The 17,490-nt window shown below is 46.1% G+C and overlaps 1 protein-coding gene across 5 annotated transcripts in view; it reads left to right on the top strand.

Moving 5' to 3' along the window:
• LOC119707503 (adhesion G-protein coupled receptor D1-like) overlaps nucleotides 1–17,032 on the top strand; it is a 109,649-nt gene extending 92,617 nt beyond the window's left edge. For 2 of the 5 annotated variants that reach the window (XM_038152590.1, XM_038152589.1), the window contains 4 exons: nucleotides 9,648–9,774; nucleotides 10,967–11,008; nucleotides 12,905–12,997; nucleotides 13,632–17,032. In XM_038152590.1, the coding sequence (XP_038008518.1) occupies nucleotides 9,648–9,774; nucleotides 10,967–11,008; nucleotides 12,905–12,997; nucleotides 13,632–13,727 (358 nt within the window). In that variant the 3' untranslated portion in view covers nucleotides 13,728–17,032. Of the gene's footprint in view, nucleotides 1–511; nucleotides 1,471–9,647; nucleotides 9,775–10,966; nucleotides 11,009–12,904; nucleotides 12,998–13,631 lie in introns of those variants that run through there. The other 3 variants (XM_038152594.1, XM_038152593.1, XM_038152592.1) reach the window with 2 other exon arrangements.
• Nucleotides 17,033–17,490: the final 458 nt, after the last annotated feature.

Below are 17,490 nucleotides of genomic sequence, written 5' to 3'. Positions count from 1 at the left end.
ATGGGACAATTCCCTGTGAGCAGCAGTAACCTCAGGAGTTTGCTTGAACTGCTTCATTTGCACCCTTGGCTCCAATTTATAATCCTGGAACTCTGTGTCAGCTTTATGCAGAATAATAAGAACAAATATTATAGTTGTGCCATTGCAGAATACAAATGTTATTTAAGCATGTGCCTTGCTCTGGGCAACCTGTAAATCACTGCCCAGTCTGACACAGCTCCTAGCTAAGTGGGGTTTACATATTTTCCCAATAAGGCAAACTGAAAATAAAATAAAATAAAATAAAATAAAATAAAATAAAATAAAATAAAATAAAATAAAATAAAATAAAATAAAATAAAATAAAATACATAGAAAATACAGGTAATTACAACACAGAAAAGATGCTCCCTTAGTATCAAAACTACTTTTAGAGTCTGAGGTGCTCTCTTGAGGTGCACAGCACGAGGAAGGGGCTGCAGCTGGGCTCCAGCAGTCCCTGCAGCCCCGTTTCTCTTCTCCTGCATTGGAGACAGGAGCCCAGGCAGGGATGCAGGATTTATCTGCCGCTGCTGCAGTTGAAGCCACACGAAGCACTGCACAGAAAATGACTTCTCCGTTGGTGTGCCCGACCCTGATCCTTGGCTGGCGGCTGCCGTTGCCGTGGAAACGGGAGAAGATTGTTCTGCTGATCTCCGTGCATAATTAAGGGTCACTGAGACTGCTGGGGTCAAGGGATCATTTTCAGAATTCAGCTCCTCAGGGGGTGAATGCTATTCCACACTAATTTTCCTCGTGGTTTGATGTGATTGTTGCTTTGTCATCCTCAATTAAAATATGGGTCCCACTGACTTTGAGTTAGAAGGCAGAAATATTTGCCAAACTGCAGATTCCTGGAGAAGGCTGCATTTTCTGGGTGTTCCAGGGCTACAGAACCTCCCAGCTGTGCAGCCTGTTGCCACCTGTCAGCTGAGGAGTGGTAAATGGCTGTGTAATTGTCTCTGACAATTTTGAAATGTGTGGAGAACACAATCACATTTACTGGAAAAAGCCTCTGGTGATGGAGTTTTGAGTCTCTTCAGGGACTAACTAGTTCAGAAGCTTTTTTTTTTCTCTTAAAAAGTTGGTGTTTCTTCAAGGACAGTTTGAGAAAGAAGGAATTGGAGCCTGGGCCGTTTTTGACAGGCCTTGTTTTCTAGATTACCAATAACTTTTGAAGTTTGCCTCCAGTGTTTCCGAAGAATCACACTTTTCTTGAAAGCTCAAACCCCAACACGGTACATGGAGCACAGGGTAGGGGCTGCTTCTTACTTTTAGCATATGGTGTGCCTGGTTTGACATCCCAGAGCAGGGAAAGCAAAATGAATCGTAGTGGGTTTTCACCACTGACTGCAGCTTTATAACTCTTAAAACAGGTCTGTTAACTGTGTTTCATTATAGTTATAATTAATTAAACGAAGCTGGCTCAATGCAGTCCTGTGCTTTGGACAAGCCTTGACATTTTTAGGGGAGAAAGGCCCCATCCACTTTATCCTCCTGGTCTGGCAAGGCGACAGGGACGTGCACTGCCACACTCTGCTGCTTCCTTTGCTTTCTTCTGGCCCAGGGGCTGTTGAAGGCTCTGCCTGCTCATGGCTTCTCTCTCTCTGAGCGGGTCTGTGTTTCTGATGCACCCTTCCTGAGCAAGCTGTGCCCTCTCCCAGCAGGATTCCAGCCTGGCAGTGCTTCCTGCACAGCTCCTGCTCTGGGGGGAGAGGGGAGCACCTGGGGGCCCTTTCCACAGCTGCTGTCATTTGGCAATCCCTCCCTGGCCCTGCCGTCTCACTTTATGCCCTGAGAGCTTCACCACGCGACAGCACAGCTCTAAAGAAGATTGAGATGGCTGTAAATAGAGCAGTCAGGCTAATTTCCAGAATATTGTTCCAAGCTGACTTGCAGCGATGCAGCCAGTTGGAAGTGGCAGGGCTGGTGCAGATTGGAGCCCCACAGGGTTTGCCTCAGGACAGTGGGCAGGACGCTGGCATGGCATGGCATGGCACGGCATGGCACAGCATGGCACGGCATGGCACGAGCCTGCACTGGGAGCTGGGAAAAGATGGAACAATGGGGGAGTGCAAGATCTACCCGGGGCAGATGTTGGAGGCAGAGTGGGTTGCATCTAGCCTGCTCCACCCACAGGAGCATCTCACCCTCTGAGATCTGCATTCCTGTGTCCTCCAGCAGGCAGCTGAGGAGGGTTTTGGGAATGAGCTGCCGCAAGCAGTGCCTGTCCTGGGCTGAGCCCTGGCACCAGCTCTGTGCCAGGAGAGCAGGCTGAGGGATCAGACCAGTTCCTCACGTGCAGAGTGCCCAGAGCAGCCAAGGCTGGACTCTCCTGCTGCTCCTATTGACTTTACAACACATTTGTCAATTATTTGATAGCTTTGACCTGGAGACAGAACTAATACCATGACCTGCTCAACCCAGGGCTTGCTCCTGGCAAGCTGGATATCTATGAAACCCAACCTTCCTCCTTAGTTTTTGTTGTCTGGTTGTGAGAACAGCGTTGCTCTTTTGTCTTACCTCTGCAGACAAACTGGCCCCTAATAATAGCATGGTATGTTAAGAAAACCCAAGAACAAAAAAAAAACCCACACCCCTTATCCATTAGAAAATTGCAATTTATTTTCTTTTAAAAACCCAAATGAATCCCTCCAGACTTTCTTGTCAATTTGCTTTTGTGACACTATTACGGAAAACCTGTAATGGAAGTGGGTAATATTTTCTTGTCTCTTTTTCCCTCCCTCCTGGCTCTATAAAGTAACTCCAGAATCTTTTAGGGAAGAACCAAATACTGTGGGAAATAGGCAAGTGAACATTTGTGTTCAAGAAAGGAATAAATCTTCACTATTGTAAGGATCAGGGCCAGTTCTTTTCCTTTTTAAACTGCTTTCCTTTTCCACATGATTTTCTAAGCATTTAATTATTTTGGCTTCTGGCCATGGCCATCAGCAAGCATTCCTGGGAAATTTGTTCTGTCATCCATTTCTGGACTCTCATGCATTTTCAGCAGCCACATTTTTTGGATTTCCAAAAAGTGTAACCCGTGACAGAAACAAAGAGCCTGCCCATCCTGTCTAGCTGGCTGGTAGAGAATGCACCACTGATTGTGAGCTCACCCTCCAGGACAGACTGTGTCTCTGCTCCCTGAGCTGTTCTCAGCAGCCCTGAAGTGCCTGCCTGGCTGGGGAGTTTGTCCTGCACGCTCCTTTAGCTCCTTTTCCATGCTATGGAACAGAGAAAACATTCCCCGTTCCACTGGGGTCCTGCCGAGGCCCAGGGGATGCTCCAGGACAAGCAGAGCACGAAGGGGAGCCCAGAGACACCCAGAGCCTTGAAGATAAAAACACAAAAAACACAAATACGCAGCAAGGCCACCCAGGGCAGGAGCCCCAGCCCTCCAGGGATGGTGATTGAGCCTCTGGGTGTCCCTTGGGAGGGCAGCTCCAGAGGCTGTGCAGAGGCTCCAGGGCAGGAGCCCCAGCTCTCCAGGGATGGTGATTGAGCCTCTGGGTGTCCCCAGGAGCAGGGCAGCACCAGAGGCTGTGCAGAGGCTCCAGGGCAGGAGCCCCAGCCCTCCAGGGATGGTGATTGAGCCTCTGGGTGTCCCCAGGAGGAGAGCAGCTCCAGGGGCTGTGCAGAGGCTCCAGGGCAGGAGCCCCAGCCCTCCAGGGATGGTGATTGAGCCTCTGGGTGTCCCCAGGGAGGGCAGCTCCAGAGGCTGTGCAGAGGCTCCAGGGCAGGAGCCCCAGCCCCTCCAGGGATGGTGATTGAGCCTCTGGGTGTCCCCAGGAGGAGAGCAGCTCCAGAGGCTGTGCAGAGGCTCCAGGGCAGGGCCCAGCCCTCCTCATCCTCACCCATTTATTAACACCCCTTGGCTGCCTGTGGAGCACTCTTCTGCTGGGAGAACAGCTCTCATTTTCCTTGATGATTTAATGGCAGAGTTCAGTGGAAAATTAGCTCTTACCTTGGGCTTGGGGATTGAGGAGCAGAGAATGCTGCCTCAACAGCAGTGCAATGAGAGAATTAGTACCAAAAAATGCTGGAGAAAGGAACTGTAGGAAAAGAAAGGTAAAATCCCCCTGCAAGTTCTGTTTCCCTGGGGAAATCACAAACTCCTGAAATTCAGCTTGCAATGACATTGTTTTAATTCTTCAGATTTGTTTTTAATAACTTGCACTAAGGACAAAGGAGAAATACATATTTTGATCCAGTACTTAATTTTTGGGATTTTTTTTTTTTTTTGTAATTTTGGAATCTGGAAGCAATGGCGGTGATAAGGGATTTGATCTGTGGAAAGCCTTAGCAAGACAGGGATTCCTAAATCCCTGGCTAGGTGCTGAAGTCAGTGCTGCAGCCCCTGGAATTGCCTTCTCAGTATTAAAATTCCTAAGGTAGCTCCATTTCTGGTCATGGCCTTAATTTTGTCTGGCTTGATGGGGATTTGAAGTGAGACTTGAGTTTCAGTCCCTGCTCCACTGAATATTTAATATAAATTCAGCAATATTAATAAAGCAAGGATTAGGTAGGACTCTCCTCTCTCAGGGAGTGCCTTGTGACGAATCTGTGGAGCTCACCTTCCCTCTCTGAGCCAGACAATATTTAATTATTCAATAGATAATTGTGGGACAAGTTCAACAGGCAAGAATGAGCATCGAGCAGGGAGTCAAAAATGCTTTTCTGCAAAAATGGAAAGGGCAATCCCTTGGGCAAAAGCGTGATTGGAGCCCAGGCCTCCTGTGTCCTGGGCAAATGCTGTGACTTCCAAAGGCAGCTGCAGATTTTTGGGAAGGCCTCTGAGAGGTGAGGCTGCCTTGGCAGCATCTGCCTTCTTGTGAGGGTCTGTGGGGAGAGGCAGACTGGTAAGCAATTCCACCTCCCTTCCCACTCTTGGGATAAAATCAATCTGAATTTATTTGCTGTTGCAGCCTAGAATGTTTTTTTTTCTGTAGCAACAATGCTTTCATTTAGCAGCCTCTTCCTGGGTTATAAATGACACCCACAAGAAAGCAATGATCTGAAGTGACTGTAAATGGCTCTTAGTCAGATTCACACCATTATTTTGAAAGTGCAAATAACATTTGGGAAATGGGAAACGGCCTCTGCAGTTATTAGTTTTGTCTTTTTTCCCCCTTTAATTTGCTATAGTTCTGCCTAGAAATCACCCCAGATTAGGTAAGCAGCTGTGTATGTGCTGATTAAAGTGCATTCCTCGTGCCAGCAGCCTGGCTGTGCAGCAGGACAAGGACGAGGAGGAGGAGGAGGAGGAGGAGGAGGAGGTACACGTGTGTTTGCAGGAATTCAGGAGCTGCTGCTTGGAGTCCGGAGCAGCAGGAAAATCCCCGTGTGTCCTTTCAGGATGGAAGTTCTGCCCATTAGATGAGGACACCCAGCAGAGCCCAGGGCTGAATCCCACCGGCAGAACACCCGGAGCCCTGCTCTGGAGTCACTCCCACGCCTGCGGGAGTAAACTGGCTGCTGGGCAGGAAGGGCTGAGGGGTTGGCTCTGAGGCTGTGCTTCGGCTGAGGGGTTTGGCTCTGAGGCTGTGCTTCGGCTGAGGGGTTTGGCTCTGAGGCTGTGCTTCGGCTGAGGGGTTTGGCTCTGAGGCTGTGCTTTGGCTGCTCTGCCGAGCAGCTCCAACGCCCCAGGGCATCTCCCCAACCAAACTGGAGTTTGTTTCCTGAGGAGTGCAGGCAGCCGGTTCCTCTAGATCCCAGAGGGACTCAGTGGCTCCTCATCAGCCCTGGGGATTGTTCTGTGTTGCTCCTGCCTTTGCTGCCTCGTTCCATCCCACAGGTGAGCTGTCACCATTACTGTTCCCTTTGTCCTTTGGTGGCAGCTCAGCACCTGCAGCTCTTGGTTTTGCTCCTGGAGTAAGGAAGGAGCTGTGGTAGCCCAGTGAGCAGCACAGAGCCCCGGGGCTGTGCTCAGGGCTCAGCAGGGACAGCAGCACTGCCAGCCAGGAGACAGGGCTGAGGGTGAAAATCACTTCCATTCACAGCCAGAATCGCTGCGCTGGCTTCCCAGCACCTCTCCAACTTCCAGCTGAGGAGTGAGTAAACATCACTCGTAACAAACATGAGACTGCAATCAAATTAATTTTTTTTTCAGCCACGAGTCTGAAATGTTAGTCACGGGTTTGGGGATCTATTTATTTTTATATAAAACACAAAGGGTACTGCTGGAAGTGACTGGAGAGGAGCTCAAGAAACAAGAGAGAAACTTTAGTTAAAAGACCTGTCTTGTTCTGTGAATTATGGTGAGGGAATTTTGCTTTTTTTAAGACAGTGTTTCCTCCAATGAGTATATAATCTTGGCTTGTGAGTCTGAATTTGGTTCTGACTTCAGCAGGCATCATGACAGAAAAGTGGGTGTCCGAAGTCTTAAAAGGATTAGTGCTCCACAGAGAGCCACTAACACTGATTTGTGAGTTAGGGTCCCCTTCACAGAGGTAATAAAGTTTTCTTTCTGCAGCAGAGAAGTTTCTGTCCTGCGAGGGGCCAGTGTGGTCGTTGTGCACTGGTGTGAACATGGCCAGCGTGCTCAGGGCAGGGGCAGAGCAGGCAGGGATTAACGGAGGGAGAGGGAGCAGCCACAGCTGAGTGGAGCCGTTCCACACAACTGCAAATACAATACACTGCAAGGCCCAGCTGTGCTCTTGGAGAAGGGACCCTGGTAACTCCAGTAAGTGCAATGATTTCAGATGATGCTGGTAATGAAAACACCTCTCAGAGGTGCTGCAGCCTGTGCTCCTTGCACGCCAGGGCTGCAGTTCAGCCGAGGTAATTATCCAGCTCAGAAAACCTCCCTTCCCCTGTTGATTGATTTCAGCTGGGTTAAAATGCTGCCTAACAGCCTGGCCCCCAGCAAGACACAGAAAGCTTCAAAATCCTGTCCTGAAGTGAGAGCTGAAACCAAAGCAACTGAAAGAAAGCCATTGGGAGAAATTTGGATGGGAAAAGAGCTCTATCAAGCAGGTTTTACTTCTCAGGAAAGAGAATTCAACCCTAAGAACAGGAAAAGGGAAGGAAAACATTTTTTTTTCAACTGGAGGTTGAAAGGGTGAGTGGATGTTAAATGGGCAGCTTAGCAATTAATGGAGGAAGTGAATGCTGTTCCTGCCAGAGGTGTGTCTGAAAAATTGGTTGAGGCTTTTCAAAGGATCTGGACTCTGGCTCCCTGCCAGAGGGGCTCAGCCACGAGTGCTCAGGTGAGCAGGGCATTCCCTGAGCTGCCAGGACCTGCCAGACCTGCAGGGCATTCCCTGAGCTGCCAGGACCTGCCAGACCTGCAGGGCATTACCTGAGCTGCCAGGACCTGCCAGACCCACATGTCCCAAAGGCCTCTCCAGATCCTCTAGATGTGAAAATTAAATCAGGCTCTAAGTATTTTTGTGTTTTCCAGAAATTAGGTATTTTTGTGTTTCCAGAAATTAGGTATTTTTGTGTTTTCCAGAAGTTGTCTATGTAATGACAGGTATACACCTACAAAAAACCCCCCAAAACAACAACTTGGCAAAATGTAACAATGGAAAGGAGATTCTGTGCTGGATTTGCTTTGTTCCTGATGAATTCATCCAGGACTGATCCTTCGGTGTGTTTAGATGCAGAGAGACAGAATCTGACCAGACCTGGTGCTGTTGGAGTGCAGAAAGTGACAACACCTGAGCTCTGAAGAGCGCACGTGAGAAGCAGGCTGCTGGTTGCCAAGGCAGGGCATGAGGAGGGGCACTCGGGAGAAGTTTAGATGGCTGCTCTGTTTTCTGACACATTTGGGCACAAGGGGAATCTCCTGGCAAGGTGTATGAAGTCCTGGTGGGGCTGAACCACAGCACCTGCAGAGGTAGCACAGCCCCTGCCCCAAATTCTTGCTTCGTGTCACCAACTTCATGGACAGTATAAACTCCATTGGTGCTAGTGACTGCTTTTTTTCAGGTTGCACAGCGTATGTCGTGCATGGGGAAGTATTCCTTCTCCAAAAACATCTATTTGATTGTGCTCTGCATCTTAGTGTACTAGAACTAATCTACTAAAGTATTCATGTAGCAAAGAAAAACTGGAATAAGAAGAAAAGATAAAGTATGTGCAGTGTGTCAGAATTAATGCACCTAGTGGAACATTAACTTTTGTATTTCTGGGATTTTTTTTTAACCTTGCTACCTTAATGCCATTCTGAAGCAGCATTTTACAGCCAGTATTTTTCTTTTTTAAAGTTAAAAGATTGAAATGGAATAAGGGTAGGAAGGGGAGGGATAAGTGGAAGAAGACAAAAGAGCTCCAGGAACCGTAGAGCTGGGTCCTTTGATTGGTAGGTAAAGCTCATAAACACCTTGAATGAATAATTTCCTACACAGGATGAAATTCCAAACATGTAAGCATAGAAGGCTATGCAATAACTAGTGAAAAGTTCAAAAAAGTCTCACTGAGATTTAAGAGAATCATCGGCAGAGCTGACCCTCAGTCTTAAATGGATTTCACCTTTGCATGGCTGCTTTTCTAAATGAGTGTGCATGAAACATTAATCCTTTAGCGTGGAGAATTCCACATCTGGAATGTGTTTTCATTGTAGCTATGGAATTCTGCTGCACGTGTGCTGAGCTTTGGGCTTAATTAAAAGATTTCTTCATTGAATTGTGTTGTACAAAATTATCATTTGTTTTGTGTTTGCTGTGATTACAAGCAGTCTCCTGTCAGGCAGCTCTGTGCATTTCTCTCAGAGTGTGCTTTAATCTGCACGAGGGGGCACAAGGCACAAGAAGGACATTAATCTCCCCGAAACAGCTTTTTCCCTTGCATAGGTTCCCATCTAAATAGAAATCTGATCATTTCTAAAAAACGTGGTTTTAGCAAGCAGGGGCTGACTTTTAGTTTCTCACTACCCCTGTTTCTTTTCTGCCCCATCTGTAATTGTACCATAGACTGAATTAACTGATATTTTAAACACTTAAATTGATAAATCTGCATGAATCCCACGGGCTACAATGGGAGCTCAGTAAGTGTTTGTGGTGCTGGAAGCTGGGATTGGATCTGCCTTCTTGGCACGTGTTCCAAATGGGGACTGGTCCCTTCTTTGTGCTTCTCCTGCCAAAATTGCTCTCAGCTGGCCAGGAGGAGTGAGAGCTGGCTCTGGAAATGTGCCTGGGTGTGCAGGGGTTCACCTGCTCCTCCTTGCAGGTGGAACTGCTGCTGGCCCTGGTGCTGGATGGGTTTGCCCCTGGCCTGATGAGTTTTCTGGTGATCACAGAGTGGGCAGACCCTGAGCGTGTGTGGGCTGTGACCTGGGTGTGCTCGCTGCTCTTTGACTCCTGCACTTGGCTGCCCACTAACAGACTTCTCTGCAAACTGGAGACAGGGCTGCCCAGTTTTTGTGACCATCTCTCAGATCTGTTCCTGCTCCCTCAGTTCCTGACTCACCATCTGTATTTATCCTGTGTGATACCAATGTTCCGTTATCCCCATTTTCACTGATGAAAAAATAATTAAAATCTTTTCCATTAAAAGAGTTTTGTAGTAAAGAAGAGAACCGCCTGCTGCCTTGCTGCCAGAGCATAATTGATAAACTCCTTGGTGTGGAGGCTGACATTTCTCTAATGGTCTCACCCAATTTCCTGTTTTCATTTTCTCTACAGACTAACAGCTAAAGCCGTGGCAGTTCTCTTACCAATCCTGGGCAGCTCGTGGATCTTTGGCATTTTGGCTGTCAATGCCCACGCTTTAGTATTTCAGTATATATTTGCTGTTTTTAATTCACTCCAGGTAAGTGCCTGGTGGGAGAATTTATGGCTACAGAAGTGCTTCTGAGATCCAATTAAATGGATCATTAGTAATGTCTTCACATGTTTATGTTTATTGCATTTTATCCTGTGTTCCTTCCTCTGTCTTTTAAGTCTGTGCTAAGCACAGAGTGCTGGCAATTGCTTGTCTCTGTTTGAACAGAACCTGTATCCCACTCCTTAGAGTTTCCAGCAGCAATAATTAAATAAATGAGACAGCACTGAGCTTCAGCAACGAAATGAAATTCATTCTTGCCGCACTGTGTACCACAGGCAGGATTCTTCAGCAGAGATACCAGGCCAATTTTTCAATGCCAATTTGAGGCTTCATTACTGAGACTAAATGAAAGCAAACAGAAGTTTATGGGAAAGATCAAAAGTGGAGCTATTCCCTGAGCTGTACAGAACTCCTGCATGCAGGAAATTCTGCCCTCATCTCCTTGGCACACCAGTCCAGAAAAACAGCTCTGTCCAAGGAGGAATGTAAACATCTGCTTGGCTTCAAACAGACATCTCAGTACAGGCATAGCCCCATAGGCATGTTACAGTTCTTTCCCACAAAGAGGAAGAAAAAACAATCTCCTGTAAATCCCATCTTGTCTTGGAAACAAACAGCACTGTGGATATAAAAACAGTGAAACAGCGTTCTTGGTGCTGAATACTACTGCCAGAAAAATAAAATTACTTTGTGAGGGAAAGGGATTTTTACTTTGCATTGGACTTGTCACTTAGCATTGGACTAAAAGCCCAAAGATAGCAAAATTCTGCCATGAAAATTCTCCTGGTGCTAATACCTTGCTTTTCTAACCTGAAAAATCCTGATCTGGTGTTTCCCTAAGAGCATTTCCCTCTCCTTGGTCTTTGCAACCACAAACAAAAAGTTCCCTTGTTGTCATGAAACAAGAATTCCTGCACATTTTCAGCCAGATTTTTCCTTTAGTACAGCAAAGTTTAGGAGGTGGTTTTTTTTTGCAGGAATAGTTCCAGAGAAGCCCCACAGTAGCCTAATGCAGGTTTCTCCAGTTTCACTTGGGGCACTCTGGTTCAGTGCACTCAGATATTTACAGGTCTCCAGCTGCCTGATGCCTGCTCAGTACATACTGAGAGAAACACAGTATGAAACATTTGATTTTTCACAGCCAGACCTCACCCTTCTCCCTTTTTTCCATTTTCAGGGATTTTTCATGTTCCTGTTTCACTGTCTTCTGAACTCAGAGGTATGTAACCAAATGGTTAATAATGGTTAATAAATGGTTAATAAATTTGGTGTTACCGAATTCAAAGAACATAAATGTGAAGCAAGAACAGACTTTCTGCATTATCAGTGCCTGCTATGTCACTGATTTCCTTTTTCTTTTAATTAATCCATGACTCTTCTGGCTCTGTGACTTGCAGCATTTTTGCCCCTGCCTGGCGTTTGTTTTAATTAGCTTGAGAAAGGTCTGAAGCACAGAACCAAGATAAGAGGAGCAGTGCAGGAGTCAGGAGAGCTGTCCTGAGAGCTGGAGGGGCTGAGCAGGCAGGACTGCACTGCGAGGAGAAGATGCTTCAGAAGTGGGAGCAGGGCTCGCTCTGGCAGCCCCTGCTGGGGGGCTCTGTTACAGCTGCAGTCCCAGCGAGGAAAATAAACATTATTCTCAGCTAAACATGCTTTTGGATGTTGCTCATGCAGTTCTTAACGGGAAACCACACTGAGTAGAAGATATTCCAGGTATTTTTCTTGGTGGGAAGTTCAGGTGTTCGCAGGGGACTGAGGCATCTTTCTGCATTAAGGCTTCATTAGAGCAACTGGGATAAAGCCAAGACAAGGCTGATGGAAATTTGGCTTGCAGCATCCTTTCCTCCCGTGGCAGATAGCAGAAAATGCCCAGGAACAATGTTGCTGAAAGAAATGGTTTTTACGAGAGCCGTTTCCAGACCTGTCGGGCAGTGCTCGGTGGAGCCCTTGGCTCTGCACAGATCTCCTTCCTGGATGCTGATGAGCAGCTCTGCCCCATAACTGCTGCTGCTTCCTGTGCAACAGCAGCACTCCAGCTCTTCTGTAGAGAAATTATTCTTTATTAATATTTGCCAACCTATTCCAGCCCAGAGCATTCGCTGATGTGAGATCTGCCAAAATCACTTTGGAGAGCCAGGTCCAACTGTGGAATCTTGATCTTTATTGCAATCAACTAAAACTAAGCAGGCAGGTCAAAGGCAGGGAGGAAAAATATTTCTTTATTCTAATCTCCCCCAGGCTTAGAAATCTTCAAGTTTCAAATGTTTTATATCAAATACAAATATTTGAATTGCTGCCATTTTTTCCAGAACTTAATGAGAAATTAAATTCAGAAACTTTTCAGAATTTATATCCTCAAAAATCACACAGCTGATGTGAGCTGTCATTTTTGGAGAGCAGGTCCTACTGGCTCCTTCACAGGCTGTGCATATCTAAAATACTCCTTTAGCTAAACACCAGGAATTGTTCTTGAGAATTTCTTTCTCAGAAGTAAAACTTGTATTATATTGTAACAATATTACAGTATTGTAAAGAAACATCCATAGGCTGGGTATAGAAGTGGCTGGGTGAAAAGGGCTTTCTTTCCAGTGCACCCAGGCAGAAATGCACTGGTGTTATAAAGGATCACAGGAGAATGGGCCAAGGTGCTCTGAAAAACTGTCCTTGACCTCCACACCAGTCACTCCCAGCCAGCAGTCCCTGACCAGTCTCACCTGTCTCACCACCTGTCCTTTCTGCAGCTGATTTTCACTTGGTGAAGAGCATTGCTCCCTCTCTAGGGAGGTTCATCAGTGCCTTTAAATGACTCAGTTTACAGCAGGCTGGTTTTGTGTCCTGGTGGCACCTGGATCCCTCAGGGCTCTGTGCAGCCCAGGGAGAGCCTGCCTGCTTGGGCACCTCCTGCTCCAGCCTGGGGCTCTGGATTTAGCCAGAAAATGTGAAAGTGTCCTAGTGAAAAGCCCATGAAGACAAAGAAAAGTGCAGGGATGGATTGTTTGTTGTTTAATAGCACAGTGGCATTTGTGGGGAGGAAGGAAAAAGGGGAAATGATTGCAGGCTGCACCTGTGAAAACAAACACAACTTTTTCAGCTGGTTTCACTGTTTTTGCTAAAGGTTAGAGCTGCCTTTAAGCACAAAACCAAGGTCTGGTCCCTCACCAGCAGTTCAACACGCAACGTCAATGTGAAGCCCTTCAATTCAGACATTGTAAGTATTGCTTCTTTTCTTCCCCTACTGTATTTGAGAGTGTTGCACAGTAAATTCTGTTGGAAAGAACAGAGCAGGCCCATGGGTATTTTTAGTACCAGCCTAATGCAAGGTGCAGGCAGGTGGAACCAGCAAGCATGAAGTTGCAGCTTTAATATTTGTTTTGAAAGCAAAGGACAAAGCTCTGCTTTCTGGGAAACCATCAAATAAAAGCAAACGGCTTTATGAGCTCTGGATATGGTTCAGTGAGGCTGTTCCACCAACTGCAACGCACGTCTGCATTTTGGCAGCATTTTGGCAGTGTATTGCTCTGATGAGGGTGGCTCTCTGGTAGGGCTTTCTTACTGTTAAGCCAACATGTGAATATCCTTTTCCAGCTCTCCTTAAATTGCCTTGAGACAGAAGACATTTGTTTTTATAAAGCTCCAGACATCTGAAGTGATAGGTATTATTAAGTGATCGTTGCCAATCACCTTAGATCCTGGCAATGACTGTTTAAGAATCCTTGATGGCATATGCTCTCAGGACCCTGTGACCACACTGTAATGTAAATAGATGCTTTCAAGCTTTTATTTCATCCGGGCAAGAGTTGCTGGGCAAAATAAATAAATTGATTTTCTATTTTATTTTCCAGATGACTGGGAACAGGCCAGGCACAACGCCCACGAAGCTGAACACCTGGGATAAAAGCACCAACTCAGCAAACCGCATTGATTTGTCAGCAGTGTGACAGGAGCAGCAGCTCCTCAGAGGAAATCAAGCCATACATCCAGGACCTCGACACCGTGTCCACCAGCTGTTTCTCACTGCCAGCAACAGTAGAAAACTGGGTTTTAAATCACTGCCTAATGAATTGGGAATTGCCTTATTGTTTTGTTGAGTACATAGCCCTCGTTGCTTGCCTTTAAAACTGTAACACATTCTAGCACTTGGCTGTTAGCAATTTCTGTAAAAATGACCAGCACAAATATACACTGGATGGTTTTGTCAGCAATGATGAAAACTCTAGGTATGCAAGAAGGGCTTACTGCTCCCTGAATCATTCCAGCTCCCAGAACTGAGGGAAAGCAACATACCTCTGAAAAGATGGATTTTTATGCTTTAAAATGAAATGCTTCCTGTTGTGATGCTGTAATGAGACTGTTCCAGACTTGCTGTGCTCTCTCTGTTTACATTTTTTACCTTACAGAATTATCAAAGTGAAGTTGATTCAAAATACATAGCGTGGTGTTCATGTAAATGCTACAAGGCAGCCAGGATGTGAGGCAGAAGCAGCTTCCAGCTACCCCAAAGTGGGGCATTAGCAAAGCTGATAAACACGAACAGCACCTGTGAGGTGTGAATCTCCTGGATGTGGCCTGTTAGTATTTTAGCTCCTCCTGTTGCCAAGTTATCATCAGAGCCAAACTGGCTGTGGCCGTCCCAGAGCAGCCCACAGCAGCTCTGTTGCTGCTCTGTGGCTGCTGACACATTGCCATAGCAGTCATTCAGTTATTCCCCTGCTTTACCTGCAGCTCGGGGCTGCAGCCAGCAACTCTCCGTCGAGTGCATTTTGCAAGCTCACTGTGGCTTCCAGAGACCAAGAGCTGCCACTGGGGCTTACCTTGCTCCTTTTCCTGGTCATTTTGAGACACTGAACTCCTGCCACAAAGACGTAACGCGCTGATCTACTGTGAACACAGCCAGCCTGCAGATGAGTCTGTGTATTGTTTCCTGCAGACAGCTTTTAAACAGGGCTCTGCAGGCTCTTTTGTGGCTTTAGACTCTGCTCAGCATTTAGTACCTTCTGCTTTAGTACTGCCACGAAGCATCTCTAAGGAGGAACAAAACACTGTGATTTTTCTTCTGAGCAGTGTTTTGCAGGCTCTCAGAGTGGTGCTGGGAGCACGAGGCAGGGCGGTCCAGGTTTCACCCCCTGTACAGAGTTTAACCCCTGGCAGAGCCCTCGGGGGGCTCTGGGATTTACTCAGCATCCAGGGGCCCCAGGGTGGCTTTGCACCACAGCTCCCATCCCTTGTGCAGCAGCCCTGCCTGCGGCTGCTCTGCAGAGATCAGAATTCAGTCTGACCCTGGGCTGCCAGAGCACTGCAGCAGGCAGGACGTGCACCTCTTCAGCCTCGCCTCTTGCTAAGGTGCTTTCTGTTGGGTTTTTTAACCTTAGTTAAACGCTTGTGTACTCAGCAGCTCAGACCATTCCTGGTCCCACTGAATGTGCTTTTTGTTTCCAAGAGGAAAGGCATTTACACTCTAACGTGCAGAGTGGAAATTTTCTATTGTGTAGTAAATTTATCAAAAATTAAAATGAAAGTAAATTGATCTTTAGGAACAGGAAATACCCACCAATTATGACTGAATTTAGTCAAGTGTTTAATCCAAAACACATGGAATTTAAAGTTTAGAAAAACTCAATGCATTTAATTTCTATTTGATCCAAACCAAGTTTTCTCCCTGTTTCCTTCCTGCACTAAAAAAATTTATCTTTTTCAGCTTGGCCCAATCTTTTCTGCCTTTCCCCCTTCCTAGCCAAGACCTGTTGGTGTGATCCTCAGACTGGAAGCCCAGAGTCCACCCAAGCTTGTTGAGCTTACAGCTCAGAACATTCTACAGAAATGATTTTGGTTGCACCAGATCCGTGCTGGATTTCTGCAGCTGGAACAGAGCAGAACTGCACATCACACATTTACAGGCTTGAAACCCACGGGCTTTAATCTCCTGTTTCCTTGTGCTCAGTGACTCCAGTCGTTGACAGCTAACCCCAAACAGAGGGTCAGTAAAAGCTAAATATCTAGATGGCTGTGTCTTTGTTTTGGCTTTTCTGTAGGGTTTTCTCCTAGCCTTTTCTGCACTGCTCTGTCTTACAGCTGTGCAAATATATGGACTTTTCTTGGCCTGAAATTTTTTTTTTCCCCCAAAAGACTCTGTAGACAGAGCCCTTGGAATGTACAGAGGAGATGGACGAGAGGAGTCCTGTGATAACAGTGTGCAGAGTCTGTGTTGTGTGCAGACAATGGATTTAAGCATATTTTTTATACTGGACCATATGATTTCTTTTGGTTTTGGTTTGTTTCTTTGGTTTGTTTTTGTTTTTTTTACACTGTGACCACAAATATAGATTGAAATCCTCCTTGACCATTATAGCACAAAGTTCTGTGAATGAATTATAGCACAAAGTTCTGTGAATGAACCAGAAAACATGTAAAAGCTTCTTTTTTTTTTTTTTTTAATCTTAATTTTTAAGAGTATTCCCCTCTGCACAATTTTCATTACCCGCCTTTCCTCCTGTGCTGTATTGGTCATTTTGTGACTGCCCAAGGTCCATTGGGAAAAATCCCCACACAGGAGACCCAGCAGTGACCCTGCAAAGTGGCAGTGCTACAAAGGGCTGCAGCAGTTTTTCATCCCGGTGTGCTCTGGCTCAAAATGAAAACTAAGACAAGGATGGAAACGTGTTTGGTTTGTACTTCTGTTGTGAGGTTCCCCACCCTGATCTCCTGGGGTCCCCTGAGGGTGCAGGGTGCTCCTGCCCTGCTGAACGGGGCTGGGGTGGAGCAGGTTTGTCCTGCTCATGGCCCACGAGGTTTGGAGCGCTGAATTTAGCACACTGCCTTGGGGATGGGGCTTCTTCTGGTTTTGGTAAACTGGTGAAAATCCCCACAAAGTGCAAATGTGTTCCGTTGCCATCGGTATCCATTCTTCCTGTTGGATTCAAAGTGTTTTTCTTGGTACTGAATGCAGCAAATGTACTGAATAAGAAATGCTCAAATGAATCTTTAAACAATCTCTTTCTGTCCTCAGTCTCTTGAAGCTTGAAAATCTTGCAGTTTATTTATGGGCTTGTATATAGCAGCTATTACAATTTTTTTTTTTTTTTTGGACAGCATCATTTTGTCAACAGTATGAAATCTTAATTGAATGAAATGTGAGTTTTAAAAATAGGTAATGTAGCAAGAATGACTTTGCCAGTAATTAGTAAAATAATTTAGTTTTGTTGTTTTTTCCCCCCTCAAATAAATAAGAAATCTTAATTTCCTAAAAGGACTTTGTTAAAATGATTCTTTTGACACGGGCTGTAACAACAGCATCCCAAGGAAGGTCCCCTGTCAGTGCTGTTGTTGCAATTATCCATCAGAGCAATTTTACATCCTGTGAGAGACCTGCTGTCTGGCTGTAATGTGCAGGCAATATTTCTGTTAAACTTTATGGAGAATGGAGTTATTCTCTCTGCTTTATGATAGAGAAGAAGTGCACGGAGCCTCCCTCCCCAGCAGAGAGAGCTTCTGGCATTCAGTGCAACCAGAGCAGAGCCAGGGCCAGGCCCTGCCTGAGGGGCTGTGCCTGAAGTTTGGCTCTGGGAGTGGCTTCAGCCCCCAGCAGGTCAGAAGGGATGGGTTTTAAAATAATACTTCTTGTATGAAAGCTTTCTCACTCTTACACTTCTATCTGAAAATGAAAATGCAAGTCCAGAAATGTCACACCTCAATCTCCTCAGCTCC

The sequence above is a fragment of the Motacilla alba genome, chromosome 15, assembly GCF_015832195.1.
Source record: "Motacilla alba alba isolate MOTALB_02 chromosome 15, Motacilla_alba_V1.0_pri, whole genome shotgun sequence".
Classification (NCBI taxonomy): domain Eukaryota; kingdom Metazoa; phylum Chordata; class Aves; order Passeriformes; family Motacillidae; genus Motacilla; species Motacilla alba.
The sequence above is the reverse complement of the archived record's forward strand: the minus strand, read 5'-3'. Positions and strand labels throughout refer to the sequence as shown.